Source organism: Antechinus flavipes, chromosome 2 (assembly GCF_016432865.1).
Source record: "Antechinus flavipes isolate AdamAnt ecotype Samford, QLD, Australia chromosome 2, AdamAnt_v2, whole genome shotgun sequence".
Lineage (NCBI taxonomy): Eukaryota > Metazoa > Chordata > Mammalia > Dasyuromorphia > Dasyuridae > Antechinus > Antechinus flavipes.
In genome coordinates this window covers 247,939,091-247,955,396 of record NC_067399.1, presented here as the reverse complement: position 1 = coordinate 247,955,396, position 16,306 = coordinate 247,939,091, and the positions used below count along the sequence as shown (strand labels likewise).

The 16,306-nt window shown below is 35.0% G+C and overlaps 1 protein-coding gene across 6 annotated transcripts in view; it reads right to left on the bottom strand.

Annotated features, from left to right (window-relative positions):
• Positions 1 to 16,306, bottom strand: part of PHACTR3 (phosphatase and actin regulator 3) — a 282,307-nt gene that overhangs the window by 70,281 nt on the left and 195,720 nt on the right. For 5 of the 6 annotated variants that reach the window (XR_007950491.1, XR_007950493.1, XR_007950494.1 and 2 more), the window contains 2 exons: positions 11,647 to 11,914; positions 9,753 to 10,000 (listed from right to left, as the gene is read on the bottom strand). Coding sequence is in view for 1 of the 6 variants with exons in the window: in XM_051976674.1 (XP_051832634.1) it covers positions 9,753 to 10,000; positions 11,647 to 11,914 (516 nt within the window). In the remaining 5 variants the exon portion in view is untranslated. The remainder of the gene's footprint in view (positions 1 to 9,752; positions 10,001 to 11,646; positions 11,915 to 16,306) is intronic. The other variant, XR_007950492.1, reaches the window with a different exon arrangement.

The following is a 16,306-nucleotide window of genomic DNA, read 5'->3' as shown; positions in this document are numbered from 1 at the left end:
AAGAATAAAGACCAGGATTTTTGCTTTTCCTGACTCTGGCTGATTCTAAGGTATCCAGGGTGTTAATGCAGTCATCACATATAATGTTTTAAATTTACAAAATGATTTATAGACTAGAAATTTTGAATCTGAGCCTCTGACTTCTAGAGCAGCCCTATATCAATACTATACTGTCTATACTGTTATAATTCAAAAGTCACAATAAATGAGTTTACTAAATTTCAGACACTGTGCTACATGTTAGGGATACAAATGAAAGCAGCAAGGCAACCCTGCTCTCAAGGATCTTAAACTTTATTTGGGGAAGAAAATGGATAAGGCAGATGGAAAGAGACAGAAGTTCTAAGAATATATTGACAAGAGCTGGAGAGATGGCAAAGCCAGAGTCCTTAGGTTGCATCAATAAGTCAGTGCCAGAGATGTGGAAAGCATGGTAGCATTGAAGCAGGAAGACATGGATGAATTTAGACAACCATGTCAGTGTGAAGAGGCAATGGAAGATCCTCTATCACTCCAGAAGGAAAAGAGTAGGAAATCTCAAAATGGTGTGAAGAGTTTAATAGCTCAGAGAGATTCTATGTCATCAGGTAAAAAAGGAAGAAACAAAAGAAAAGAAAAAGGGGTTGGGGAAAAGGTATTACTCGTAGTTTTAAGTCTTACTGTTTTCCTGTTACCTTGCTGATATGAACAGGTTCCAGGTTATATATATATATTTTTTTAGATTTAAAAAATCATTTACATTTGGTTTAGAATGGCATTCTATAATTTATTATCAGCCTTCTTATTTTTTAAATAACATTTAACTTCAATGTAAAATCCTGAAATAGAGATATATGAGAAAGAAGAGAGAAAGAGGGAGAGGCAGAAGGAAAGAGCAGAGAAAGAAGAGGGGAAAAAACAGTAAAGCAGAATAGAAGAAAGGAGGGAGTGAAATAGGAAAAGGGAAAGGAGGATGGACTAAAAGGGAAGAGAGGTGAAGAAAAAGAAGCAGTTATTCCCTTCCTTAGGCCTCAATGTCCTCATCTATAAAGTCACAGAGTTTGAGTTGAATTAGAATTCCCTTTCTTTGTTGTTGTTTTATGATTCTTAGCAGGACCAAGGATGAATGTTAAGGTAACATACCATACAATGAATGCTTAGCTATTCTGATCCTTATTGTTGATTAGTTTAATTGTGTCCTGTAATGGAGTGAGGCTCGAGTTGATGCATTGAGGTCCCAAGCACATGAGGCTAAATAGTAATTGGACCATACTCTATTAATATATATGCTTGGAGAAAGAATGGCCCCGCCCACTCTTTGTGCAATTCCTGATGTGTTGTATAGGAAATGATGATTTTGGTGGGTGGAGACAGAGGGGAGTGAAAAGGGAGGTAGAAAGAGAGACTGCTGGCTGGTTTCTTGATACAGCTGCTCATATTACTAGCACAACTGCCCTTCACTTCCGATCTTCTTTTCACCTTCAATCCCCCTTCACCTCTGCTAGCTGGCTTCCTGTTGCAGCTACCCATATTGCTATCGCAATCCTTCTTCACCTCTACTGAGAATAAAGATTGAAAAATTTTCCCTTAACCTGAATTCCTGACTCCGGCTGATTTTAAACACGCAGTCATCACAGTGTCCAACTCTTCCTGACCTCCTTTGGGGTTTTCTTAGCAAAGATACTGGAGTAGTTTGCCAAAAATTTCCTTCTCCAGTTCATTTTATAGATGAGAAAACTGAGGCAAACAGGGGTTAAGTGATTCATTTAAGGTTACCTAGCTGGTGAAATATTTGAACTTAGAAACATAACTCTTCCCTGACTCCAGCTCCACCACTCTATTCAACATCCCAACTAGTTGATCCTTAGAGAATTTATTCTTTTCTATGAGGAGGCTTGTTGGAATATAGCAAAGCTGGTAGGAGAGTTTAGAGAATGAGGAATTTTTTGTGCCTTGTTGATGAACTTAATCAGAAAAGAGGGGGCGAGGATGGGATTTCCCTATGATTCATTTCATTTTCTCTCTCCTTAAAAAGATAAATAGAAACTGGAAAGTGGGTAGAGTTCTAATTCCTAAGCAGTTTTGCTATGGTTATTACACCTAGATCCCTGAGCTTTCAAGCTCATGTTGTGAATGAAAGCTGTTTCTAAAATTAAGCTGAGGGAAGAGGAGAGCAGAGGGGTGTTGGTTCAGGAGTCACTAGTAGCAAAGATAGCCTAGAAACAAAAGAATTACAGAATATTAGTGCTTAGAGATCAGTCCTTTAAATGTATAGATGAGAAAAGTATATCAATGGATTCAGAGCATGAAGGGAAGTCTTATAGATGAATCCTTTAATTTTACAAAATAATAAACTGTTTCAGAAATTTAAAGTAATTTGCCCAAGATCATGCAGCTAGTCCTGGGGTGGAGAAAGTCTGGCCCACAGTTCTTAAAAGGTGAGTAAAATCATTTGCTCTGGACCTACAGATAGATGATGATGAGCTGAAACCTAGGTATGCCTTCCTACTATTAAGAGTTTTTAAGTTGATAATTTTGTATGACCATTGAATGATGTTATAAATATTCAAATAGCCCTTGGCAGAAAAATGTTCCCTACCCCTGAGCTAGACAGAATTTGAATCCAAGCCATTTGACACCTGATCTGGTGTTCTTGCCCATACATTGGCAATGAAGAGTTTCGAGTTCAAAGATGTACATTTTGCTAGTGTATATGCTTAGCTGATGACCTTATTTCTCTGTGGATATTTATGACATATAGGACATAAGTTGATTCTGTTGTAACAATGGAGATCTAATAAAAATTCCAAATAATCTGCAAAAGGAACACAATAATATAGATCTTGCAGCAACTGAACTTCTTTAGGAGAAAAAAAGCACCTTAAATATTTCTGCTATGAAAAAATTGTTACCATTTAAGAATCCCACTGTAATCTATAAGACTGAATGTTAATATGCATATCAAAGAGATCAGTTCCTTTAGAACTGGTTATTCTGTGGTTGTATGTGTGTATATTGTGTGTATGAATACACACAGAGATACCAGATGTGTGCTAAGAGGCAGCGAATGAACATGAGAAGACTTGGTGAGCAAGAATCTAAGTAAACAAGTATAATGGAACTAGAGTATGATCTGGGTTCAAATTATAGCTCTGCTACTTACTATTACCCGGGGAAGTAATTTAGCAATGTTGAGTCTCAGTTTCCTAATATGTAAAAGTAAGAGATTGAATTGTATGATGTCTAAGATCGCATGCAGCTCTAAATTTTATGACCCTAAAAATTTTATGATTGGGCTTTTTAAGGCTAGCTTAGTTCTTCGGGAAAAATGCTATACTCAGTGCCCCCTAGTGTCAATAAAAGTAACATTTCCCCCCAATGATTCCTACTTGAAGAAAAGCTCATGTACAGGAACAGAAAGGCAAATAAAAGAGGGGATAGAGTGCCAGGCCTGGAGTTGGGGAAATTTATTTTCTTGAATTTAAAACTGGTCTCAGATCAGTTTCCTCATCTGTAAAATGTGGAAGGAAATGGCAAATTATTCCAGTATCTTTGCCAAGAAAACTCCAATGTAGTCAGAAAGAATTAGACACAACTGAAAATGACTAAATGATAATAACAGGAACAGAATTTATAAATAACAACAAAAACAAATGATGCATTACATGTAATTGTATGGCTTCCAAGAGGAATTTTCACCATCAGAGATTAATTGATTTACCTAATAATTTGCATTTTGGGGAATATATCTTCTAGGTGAAGTGAGAGTTAACTATAATGAAGAGAATTGGGATGTTCATTCTCTGAAGTTTAAAGAGTACAATCAACTGTTCAAATATCATCCTGCATTATATGACACTTCTTGTTTAATACATGATTAAATTTCACTTGAGTGACCATATATAGCAATTACCACAAAGCTCTTTTGTATCAATGTTGTTCATGATACCCTGGACATTTTTCCTGTTTTTAATTTCATATTTTAAAGGTAAAATTTTTATTGATATATTTTCATTTTATATTACCTAAATTTTTTCCTGTATCTCTCTTCCTCAGAAATAGGGTCAGAATTAGGTCACTAGTCCTGCTTCCAACCCAGCTATCAGAGCTACCATCCACAAAGGGCCACCAGTGGAAAGGGGGCCATGCATCCCAAATAATTGCAAACCAATTGCAACAGATAGGGCAAGCAAGACTGCCTATGGGAAGCAATGAGGTATCCTGAGGGAGAGACAGGAGGCAGCATTATTCTGGGTACCACAACCTCCCCTCAGTTCTTGATGGAGACAGTCTAGTACCCCAAGAATCTTGGAAAGACCTGTGTTTTCAGTCTAGTATCCAGTTTTAGGAATCAACTCCTCTGGTGATGCAGCCTGGTGATGGCTGCTGCAGGTGTTAGCCACAAGTGCTGAAGTCCCAGAACAGAAAGTTCTGTCAGATTGTTCAACATTAGAAGCTGATATCATATTACCAAGAGAAAAGGCACTAACATCTGCTTTACCATTGTACCCTAAAGATCACGGGATCTTCACATCTAACTTGAACTTGAAACTGTCCACTCTCTCTTATTAGAATACATAAGTTCCTTGAGAGCAGGAATTATCTTACTTTTCTCTCTGTATCTCCAACATTCAACACAGTGCTTTGCACATAATAACAGCTTGATTTATTCACTCATCCTTTATAATAAAGAATTGTTACAATTTAAAGTTTAAAATTTACCTATATTACTGAATACTTTAGACATACAGAAAGTTTAAAAAAAAACATATACACTACTTTTTTTTAGAGGATGGGGAAATTCTAGAGCTGTGATTTCACTGGGCTTAGGGAACTCCCAGTGTGGAAACAAATCAGCAGCTTGTCTGAAACATATAGTAACAACCAAAGCTTTCATCAAGGAATTGGTAAGTTAAGTCATTTGTCCAAGATTATATACAGAAGGGGAATATGAATCCAGGTCTTCCCAACTCCAAAACCAGCCCCCTCTACTCACTGTGCTATGCTGCCTCTCATGTGTTGATATATTCATGTGCTTAATAAGATCCAACTATATCACTACCCTAATCAACTAATTAATTAATTAAATCAATGGCCTCCGCTGCCTCAAGGATAAATGACAAACTCCTCTGCTTGGCATTCACACTTCACAGACCTATCTCTCTATTCTGTTTATATCAGTCCCCTGACACACTTTACTGCTCTGCCACACTAACCTGAATGCTGATCTTTGCACAAGATGTTCTATCTGCTACTCCTATACCTCATGTCTGGAATGTGATTCCTCCCTTCCCCCCTTGCCTTTGGAATCTCAAAGGCTCGGTCTTTCAAAAGACTCTTATTAATTCCACAGTCATCATTTTCTCTTAATATCACATTGCAATCATTTGTCTACATCTTGTCTTCCTTTATCAGTGACCATATTGTGATGTCTAAGCCCTTAGCAGAATATAAGATCCTTGAGATCAGGGATTTTCTCTTTTTTTTTGTATTCATCTCTCCAGCATTGAGCACAAAAATATGTGTATTATTGATTGGTTGATTGACTGATTGATGATTGACATATTATCCAAAATATTTTATTTTATCGACATGGGTATGATCTACCAACAGAGATCAAACTTCTCTCTGTCTTAGAAGATGGTTTGGTTTCATGAATTTGTAACAGCTTATTATCTGGTGACTGAACTACCTTTGATGAATCTTTGAACTTAATTTGACTATTTCTTGGATAAGAGATACATATTATTTTGCTAAGACTTATTAAGACTTATTCCACATTGGCATAGGCTTTGAGAACTGAAGATTTTTTCCATGCAACAGATGAGAGATCCAAGGGAGTGATTAACTTATGTGTTATGCATTGATGTGTGTGTGTGTGTGTGTGTTACTGTTCTGTATTAGGGAGTTTCCTACATAGATAAAATCATTTGTTAGGACAAATGAAAACCATATCATAATATATTGCCATCATTTTTCTTCTATCTTTTTCTGTCTGAGGACAGAAAATAAATCATGTTTCCTAAAGAAAAAAATCGACATATTGAGATCTCAAAGGCTGGCTGACAAGTAACTGAATTGCCTGATGACATGAAATTTACCCTTGATTTTATCTACACTCTTAGAAAGTTTAGCTACCAGCAGGAGCCGAGATCTCAGGAGGAGCAATTTACTAAAAATTCTCATCTTGGTATTTCTTTTCCATATTACAAAGGGCTTCTTCAGTGTGTCTTGTTGAACACTGCCCTGTACAATTGTTTAACCAGCCTTGTTCTTATTCTCTGCTGAATGTGCAAGGAAAACCACATCTAATTATGTAAACATATTGATTTCTCTTTCATGAGCAGAACAATCCCCCTTTTGTTTAGGCTGCAGGGACACTGCGGCTCCTGTTATATTAATTACTCAGGTTATGAGAATTCGTGTCCTACTCATTTAATAGGAACACAGTACAGATCAGTGAAAAAGGTTGGACAAAATCAAATGACAGAATTCTTTAAAAGCTTGCTGTGCTGGACTCTTGATCATAAGTAAAAGGATATCTGCTCTGCTATCCATCCTACTGTGTTTTATTGGTAGTTATTTTGTGATAGTCACTGAGCTCAACCATCTTACTGCCCTATTACTTAACAATAGAACTTCACTGACATGGAATAATTGGTGAGGTTTGCCTTTGGGAAGGAGTGACATCTTAAATGAATTAAATGTAATAGTTATAGTTACTTTGTGTGTGTGTGTGTGTGTGTATGTGTGTGTGTGCATGTTGCATTACATTCACTTTATGTATATACATATATGTGTATGTACATATATTTATAAACATTGTGTATTACATAAGAGTCAGCTGGGTGGTACAGTGGATTGAGCACTGGGTCTGGAATTCCTGAGTTCAAATTTAGCCATTTATCTCTTTAGTGGATGAAGGCAAATAAGGTTAAGTGACTTGCCCAGTATCACACAGCTAGTAAGAGTTCAAGGGTAGGTTTGAATTCAGATCTCCCTAATTCCAGGTCCACTGCTCGATCCATTGAGCAATCTAACTACCTCTCCTGATACCATAATAAAGTAATTAATAAATGCTCAATCTAATGATCTATCTAATTAATAAATGCTCAATCTAATGATCTATCTATTTACTTACATACCTATTTCATTAATGTGCATATATGGATAATCCATTTTCAAATAATTTGAATAAAAGAATCACAACACTGAAATGATATTGAATCTAATTTGATCTTTCTTTGAAGATTCAGAAGCCACTTTAGAGCTATGCAATGCTTCAAGGTCATCAGCATATATTTAAATAACTATAATGTAAAAAAATTGTGGTGAATAGAAAATTCTGGTTGGCAGCATATGAAACAACCAGAAGCTTCTTGTGGGTATCGTGTATGTGCACAGTTGATGTTCATAGGAGAATACAACGTTCCTGGATAATGCATCAAGTCACTGATTGACCCTACAAGTAGTTTTACATCTCAAATCACAGAAATCATATAAATTAATTAAGGAGTAAAACAAAATCCTTTAATATTCAATAGAAGGTAGTTAATAATCTTAATCTACTCTCACCTCCTCAAACACACTTAAAATGTTATTTTGCTACTGTCCATTACAATGTTATTAAAAATAGGGTGTGTCCTAGCCCTAAGGCAATTCTTTCAAAACAAGATGTCTCATTCCTATAAATTGTTATTAGCTAATATTTATTCACTGGTTATACTGGCACATGCCCTGATTAAAGCGCACTGACAGCTGAGAAAAGTAACATATCATTGAAATTCAAGGCAGTCTAGAGAGTGATTCATGTTTATAATAAATATATATTTATAATATATATTAGCTATAATAATATATTATAATAATATAATTAGAATAATATAATATTCTACACAATGTATTTCTATATAATTTAAATGTAATATGTATTTAAAACATCAAGAGTACTTTGTTTCCCTTTTTTATACAATGAGTATCATTGTATCTTGAATTATTCTAACATCTCAACGTTACTTACATAATGTTCACAGATGTTATATATGTTAATTTATTTGATCTTTAAAACAACCCTATATTATTATCACTTCCATTTTTACAGATTAGAAAACTGAGACTGAGAGAAGTTGAATTACTTGACCAGGGTTACACATCAAGTAAGTATCTGAGGATTCAAATTTAAATCTTCTTAATTCTTAGTCTAATGCTTTATCCACTATGCCCATCTACCCAACTACTCTATCTAGTAGAGTCTATAAAATATAATAAAGATAGCTTATAAACTTCTAAAACCTTTATACATTTATGATTAACTTTTTTCTCCAGTAAAAGCTAGTCAACAAGAAGAATGATTGAAGTAAGAAAATGATTCTCATTTTACTATGAAGAGAAATTGAGGCCTAGAGAAAGTAGATGAATTATATAGTATCATACAGCAAGGTAGTGGCAAATTCAAGAGTAAAACACTTTCTTCTCTTCCAGTGCTGTTTCCATTAAATTATGAACAGTGTGCCAAAGTCTTGATGACCAAGTTACTATTAATAGTCTATTCCTTTGAACAGCAGCTTTCCCAAGAGTCTACCATCACACAATGACAGGGTCAATGACATTAAGGAACAACTTTATACTTTCTTGCTTCTTTAATGTACCAAACACATAATATACAATAAATGTTGTCCCTCATCCCTGTCAAACCCATGGCATAACTAAAAGAACTTACTTTTTGTTTTTTGCTTTTTTTTTAAACAACAGGGATACTAAAAAATGTTTTCTAAAATATTAACCCTCAAATTATTAGGGATATGCTTATCTTCCAACTTTCTTAGCTTTTTTCACTTGCCAGTTATGAATCTATCATATATGAATTCTTCTAAATTCTTTACTTTTTTCTTTTTTTGTAGATCGTCAGCTTTAATAGTGACTTCCATTTAACAACAATAATCTGGGGATCTTATCCCAAGCTAAGATTGAATATGACATGATTTCTAATAAAAGTGAATTTGAAAAACAAATTTTCTAAAAATTGTTTTAAATATAACTGGAGGAAACAGTAAACAAACAAACAAAAAAGAAATTTTCAAAAAGCGAATTTGATCTTAGGCTGCATAAGTAGGAATATTGCATCTATAACAAGGCACACACCAACCTATCTATATTCCTTTGGTCAAAAAAATACTTGAAGTAGTAGGTAAAATTGCAATTATCACACTTTAAGAGAAACAAATAAATTCCCCATAACCTCAGTTCCCTCATTTTGTAATGAGGAAATGAAGTAAATATACAAAAACTGGAACCTGTTAAGATTAAGTGCTTTGTCCCAGGTGGCCCACATAGTTCATAAAAAAGTAGATCCTCTTGGATTCTGTGTCAGTTTCTTCCCACCCACCTTCCTATACCCTATTGCTGTCAGGAATGTTAAAGAGGGGATTCTCAATTTCATCTAAATTTTTTCCAGAATCTATATGACCTTTTAATAATGATCTCCATAAACTTATAATCTGCTTTTATTTTTGTACTAAAACTATTTTCATTCCTCCTAAAACCACTTTTAAAGTTCTATTTCTTTGCCCTAGTTCTAATGTTCTTTCCTATATTTGATGGAGGATATATTCATATCCTCAACCTCCCTGCCTTCATAGTCTTTCATAGAAAGAAGTCCTAATTTTGGCCCAGCTTTTTCTTCGTCTCCGATCCTTCCCCAGTCTATCCTTCCCCATAAAACATAAGATATCCTTTGACAGACATATTATTACAAGTATCCATTGTTTTCTTACCAGAGATAATGGAATCGTTCAAAGCTTCTTCATCCTGATATAAAAGTGTATCGTCCTTGAGTTCTGAATTCATGATCATGTTTTCTTTGTTTTCATCAGATTCTTTAACTGAGTTCCATTTGTTCTCTGAACCCCCATCACAGCTCAGTACATTTTCCTTCTCTTTGCTTCGTTCAATACTGGAGGTCCTGGATGGACGTACATCTACTCGTTTCTTTGGCGACCCTTTACTCTCTCTTCCTTGAAAGCTAAGATTGAATGATAGTTTAAGTTATAATGTAACCCAAAGCTTTTAATTCACAATAGGAATCAAACTTTGGATTAACAGTATCCAAATTAAAAACTGGCCACAAATGTGGAAGGGGAGATAGAGAAAGAAACCCATTTCATTTGTATTCTTATCCCTTGATGGAATTGGATCACATCTCAATTTTGAGATGCAGGGTTGGAGGTCAATGATTAATGCATTTTTTAATGAATAGCAAACAGACATTTTACATATCTATGTATATTTGAAATGCATTTATTTGATACTCTTATGTATTGATTTTAAATAATTCAGCACAGGTTTGCATTTTTTAAGCCTAGCATATAAAACCATAATTCAAATAAATCCAAACACAGGAAAATTCAATGAGGATTAAAAAGAGCACTTTATTTGGTTTCTTCAACTAACAAAATGTCCTCAGAACACCAAGAAGTAAGATCTGCTTTGTTAGCCCATATGATCTTCCCTTCCTCAAGAAGCCAGATAACATGGGACACTTCTTGATATAAATAATTGGCATTTTGGTGAAGTGGGTTTGAGAAACCAACCTCAAATCCTGCGCCTCCAGTCCACACTGGCTGTGTGACTCTGGCAAATCATTTAATCAGCTAGGGATCTGGACAATTCCCTAACATTCTATGTTGGATAGAATATTTGTAAAAAAAATTTATTTACTTTGAAGATCTTTTCACTATTGATATCTAAGGTCAAGTCATTGTTCCTATTTGTACAATTTGTACAATTGACTTCACAGGAGTGAGTCAGCGTACCCTAAGCCTATTTTAGTTTTGTTACATTCTATTTAATATATTCCCATAACCCACCAGGTGCTTCCTGACCCTAATTCCTCTGCCTATGCTCCACTTTGTCCATCTGTGTTACTTAATTTCTGCGTTCTCTAGACATTAGCATGAGTGTGTGTATATGTATATGTATATGTGTGTGTGTGTGTGTGTGTGTGTGTGCGCGCGTGGTCTTTGGTGTTCTCTTCCTTACTTAGTCCCTTGGCCATTGCTTTTGATAATTATTTGTAATCATCTTCCATTTCTCTGACATCCCCTTTTTCATAGCTATTAGAGGGCCAGATCAAATCCTTAAAGTGGTCTGAGAGCCACACTGAGGACACACTCAGTCTTCATCCAATCCAAGCACACTATAAGTCTTCTTCAAATGATTTTTGAATTAAGCTTCCTCTTAAATATACAGTTCTCAGCCAGCTATTTGACACGAGTCATTTATTTTTTATATAGTTTGCTGTGAAAATCACCTACGCATCTTTGTAATCTCTGTTCTTGTCCAACATCTTTACTCAACACATATTTACCATGCTATGTGTTTCTTTTATTATTTCTCCCATTATGGGTCATGAACCACATCAAAAAACTAGTTTATCCATATTTTTTCCCTAATGCAGGCCTTTCTTTGAAGACAGGTTAATATGCAAATGAATTCTTTTTAGTACTTTTCCCCCTTAGTATTCAGGAAAAACACATAAGGACCACTGGTCCACCACCAAACAGATTAAGGAAACTTCTTGAGCACCCTATTCTTTTTACAAAGAACTTTTTAGAAGTCCAACCTCCCTCCCAACCAACAAAAAATCTTGGTGAATTGAAACCTCATTACCTATCCTGGCGATGTTTAGTTGCCAAAGCTCGGTGGAGTTCCTCGATGACTCTGCTAGGAGGCAGAGGCCTATGGACAGCAGCAAGATGAGGGGATCCTGTGGGTGTGGAATGCTGTCCTCTAAGGTGGTGTTCAGAAATTTTCTGGCCAGAGGCTTGGAAGAGGGTAGCTTGTCCTGAGATTTGGGAGGAACCAACAACAACATAATTCTTCAGGATTGTGGAAGGAGGGGATTTCACTGGGACATCATCCGGGTCATCACTCCCTGCTGCAAAAGAGGCAAACAAAGAAAAACACAAAACCAGCATGCAACGCTTGTTGTTTTGAGGGTATGGAACACTAGATATTCAAACTCAGGAGTGAATTGTGACTTGTAACCACTGCCTGCTTTATAGTTTTAAAGTATAGTCTTAAAGTTTATTCTTGAAATAGTCATAGTCTATCCAATCAAGGAAATCAGAAGGAGAAAGATGACAAATTGCATAGAGAGTGGAATATAGGTCAGGAAGATATGGGTTCATGTCTCCTATTTGATAGATGCTTTCTGTGATTCTGAGCAACCTTTCAGTGGCCCTAGGAAGCTGTCTAGGATATAAAATGAAAAACAGGTGCTGATCTATACTGATAGTTTCCTCACCAGGTTCCTAAAACACGATATTGATTAAGATTAAATATAAATGGTAATCAGGAGAGAGACAGAGAGATTCTAGAGAGACACAGAGAGAGAGAGACAGAGAAAGGCAGAGACAGAGACATAGAGAGAGGAGACAGAGAGATATAGAAATAGACAGAGATAGAGACACAGATACAGAGACAGAGAGAAAGAGTGAGAGTGAAAGAAAGACAAGACAGAGAGATAGAGAAAGTATTTTCCCCATTTTCTCCTATTTTCTCCATCCTGGAATTTGTTTCATTTCCTCAAGTCCACCCTTTATTCTTTTTCTCTTCTTCCCTCTCTATTCTTTCTTAAAACAGCCTTCTAAGTGTAGAAGTACTCCTTTTAGGAGCATTTATTCTGGAGAATAACTCCCCCACTCAAGACATCTGCCAAAGCCCAGAGCAAAAACTTCATTAAAATTCCTCAATGAATCTCCCCAGAGACTGAAAGAGGGAGAGTAGAATAGGAAAAATCTGTCACCTTGCACTGACAAAAAAAAAATGGAGGAAGGGGAGAGAGGGGGAGAAACCAACTTCTGGAAGCAATCTCATCTTTCAATGGAAAGAAAAAGAAAAATCAAACTAAAACACATACCTAACATGAAAAATGAAAAAAAAGCAGCCTGCTTTCAAGGGTCCTAGGCAAGGAAAGAAAACAGATGATTTGGTCCAAATGGGCTGAACAATTGGCAACTTCACCATGCTTAACTAGTTACTCTCTGCTAGGAAACCTGATACTATGGCCAGCCCAGGACTCAACATTCAAGGAACCTAGACCTGACCACAAACCTCAATGAAGTGAACATCATTAGTAACAGCAGCAGCTCCTTTCTACTTAATTCAACTTTAGAAGTGTCTTGGAATTATTTTCAAATAAAAATAGTTATAAAAGTAAAGATAGTGTTTTTAAGCTTGGATCAGACAAGTTGGGAATTATCTATTTTTTGAAGACTACCATAAAACAATCAACAAGTATTTATTAAGTGCCTACTGTTTACCAAGCACTATGTTAGGTGTTGTGTGGTACAAAAACAAACATCATCCTAAAGAAGCATATACCCTATTAGAAGAAATAACACTTATTTGAGTACATAAACAATATATACAAGGAAAAAAGTGTGTGTGTGTGTGTATACACATATATATATATGTATATATACAATATGTATATATATATATATGTATATACACAATCTATACAAGAAGGCATTAAATTAACATTTGAAGGATAAGAAATGGCTTCATGTAGAAAATGACAACCAAGTTGAATTTTGAAGGAAATTAGTGACTCTGGGATGTGGAGTAGAATATATGCATTCTAGATATGGACAGTTAGTACAGAGAAGGGAGAAACACTGTTATTGAAAAAGTAAAATAAAACCAGATTACTTGGATTTTAGAATAGATGAAAATGTGTAGTGGGTTAGAAAATGGGGTTGGGACCAAAATGTAAATAGCTTTAAATGTCAAATAAAGGAATTTATATTTGGCTCTTTGAGGTAACAGGGGACCACTGAAGTTCACAGGGTAACCTGTCGTAGTAACATGAACTTTAGAAAAGTCATTTTGGAAGCTGTGTGCAGAATGAAGCATCTATGGGGCAAACCAGTACCATGGATATTGATGTATTTAAAATATATATCTTTAGATTTGTAAAAAGTGAAAATTTTGCATAAAAAATGAACTTATCCATATAAATACTTGTCTATATAGAAGAAATAGGGTTGGATCAGAAATCAGAAGACCTTATTTGAATCTTCCATTGCCATTCACTAGCTGAATGGCTTTGAGATAATCAATTAAATGGCTCTGGATCTCAGTTTCTTCATCTGTAAAATGAAGGGATTGGATTAACTAAATTCCCTTGCAGTTATAAATATATAATCCTATTTTGCATTCTTTACATGGCCTTTCCCTTTCTTCTTTCTCTTCTTCCCAGATACAACAGAAAAAGAATAATTCTAATATAAGAAAAGCTATTGAAATACTATATTAGAAGCTCAGTGTTGCTACTGTGTTGTGTTGTGATCAGGAGCACTCACTATATTAGGAATTTGAACAAATAATTTTCAGAAGAAAAAAAATCAAAGCTATTAATAGTCACATGAAAAAATTTGCTAAATAACTGCTGATTGGAGAAATGTAAATTAAAACAACTTCACACCTATCGGATTGGTTAACATGACATTAAGGAAAACTAGGTGGTACAATGAAAAGAGTGCTAATAAAGTGAGCTGGCAAAGAAAATGTCAAACCACTCCAGTATCTTTTCCAAGAAAATCCAAATAGAGTAATAAAGAGATAGACATGACTGACAACAAAGTTTTAACCTGCAATCCTACACTCAGTTCTTAATCTTATGATCCTATGAAGCACTCCTTATTCAACCTATGATGCAGGAATATGGTCTATCTCCATAACCCTCTTACCAAAAGGTTATAAAAGACAAGGATGGCACAGATGTCTTTGGTTAATGTTGCTGTGTATGACTGTCTTTTGTCTGGCACCTAGAGTAGCTTCATGACCAATTAAGGCTTTCATAAAGAAAGGTTTTGTTGATAATATCAACAGCAGTTTAGTGATGAAAATCTGTTAAGATGATTTTTTTTCTTCCCATTGGTGCCATCTAGTGTTGAGATACTGAGGCAAACACATCTTTTCTTTTCTCTTCTTTTCTTTTTAAGAACAGTGAAAAGACTGAATCTCTAAGGAGGAAAACAACATATCAACTGAAAGGTGTTCAAAAGAAGAAAGATGTTTCTTCCACCAGAAGTATGCTTTGTATTTTTCATGTTAAAAATTCACCTCAATTTTTTTTATTAAGGAAAGAATAAAATTTAACAATAAAACCTCATTTCTCTAATATGAAAGGGTAAGAAACTATGTCACTAAGCTAAAAATGAAGATACTTAAGGTAAGGTAATTAAGTATACTCTCTTGCTCAAGTATTTATACCTTATCCCTCTCTTTCCCTGCATCAAAACCCTACTCTATTATCTCATAGAAGCACAGAAGAAAGAAGTGGAGCTGATTCTGGCTTTTAAAAACTATAATAGTAGAATACAAATTTTAAAATTAAATTAAATTTAAAATATTTTAACTTTGAGTCTTAGGAGCCACTGTATATCTCCCTGATTGTAGATGCTCATTACCAGAAAGAAGGTTTTTTTTTTTTCAGTCATAGAAACTTATCATCTACTAAAGTATTTAGATCAGTGAAAGGAGCATGCATATAGATAAAATAATAAAACCTGAAATACTGAAAAGGCATATTTCAAACAAAGTTTTACAACATTGTAGCTTGGTAGTTAGAAGCTGAGCCTTAGAGCCAAGAAGACGGGTTCCAATCCCACCTTTGCCTCATATTAGCTGGGTATCCATAGGCAAGTCTTCAGTTACACAGAAAACTCTCTAGAAATCATGGATGATTTGCCTATTTGTATCACTGGAAGATTTGCACATGTTGCAATCACATTCTAACACTACATCCCTTATCCCCCCAAAAATAATACTAAGATGAATATTTTATATCAATAATGAACAGGTTGTTTGCTCCTAGACTCAGAAAGGGGAAAAAATATAGTTTTAGTAATCCACCTTCTGATATGCCTATGTCCTTCTCTATCAAACTAATATTTTATGAAAAACTAGCTGTGTGACACTGGGCAAGTCACTTAACCACAACTGCTTCAGCAAAAAAAAAAATGAATAATTCATGAAAACCCAGAGAAGTAGAAAAAAAATTACTACAAATATTTTTATTATAGCAGCTTTCTTTCTTTAATTAATGACCCAATTTTCACTGAGTTTATAAAGACAGTTTTGATCAGGCACACTTTAATTTGACCTAAAGAATTAATCTTTTAGTTTTAAGATAGGAAAAGTCTCTGAGATTTGAAGCCAAGACAGATGCATCACAGGGAAACTACCTCCATATCTCCTCAAATTATGTTTATTAAAAATGTAACTAGGAATTCTAAGGACCTGGGATAATTTCAGTTGA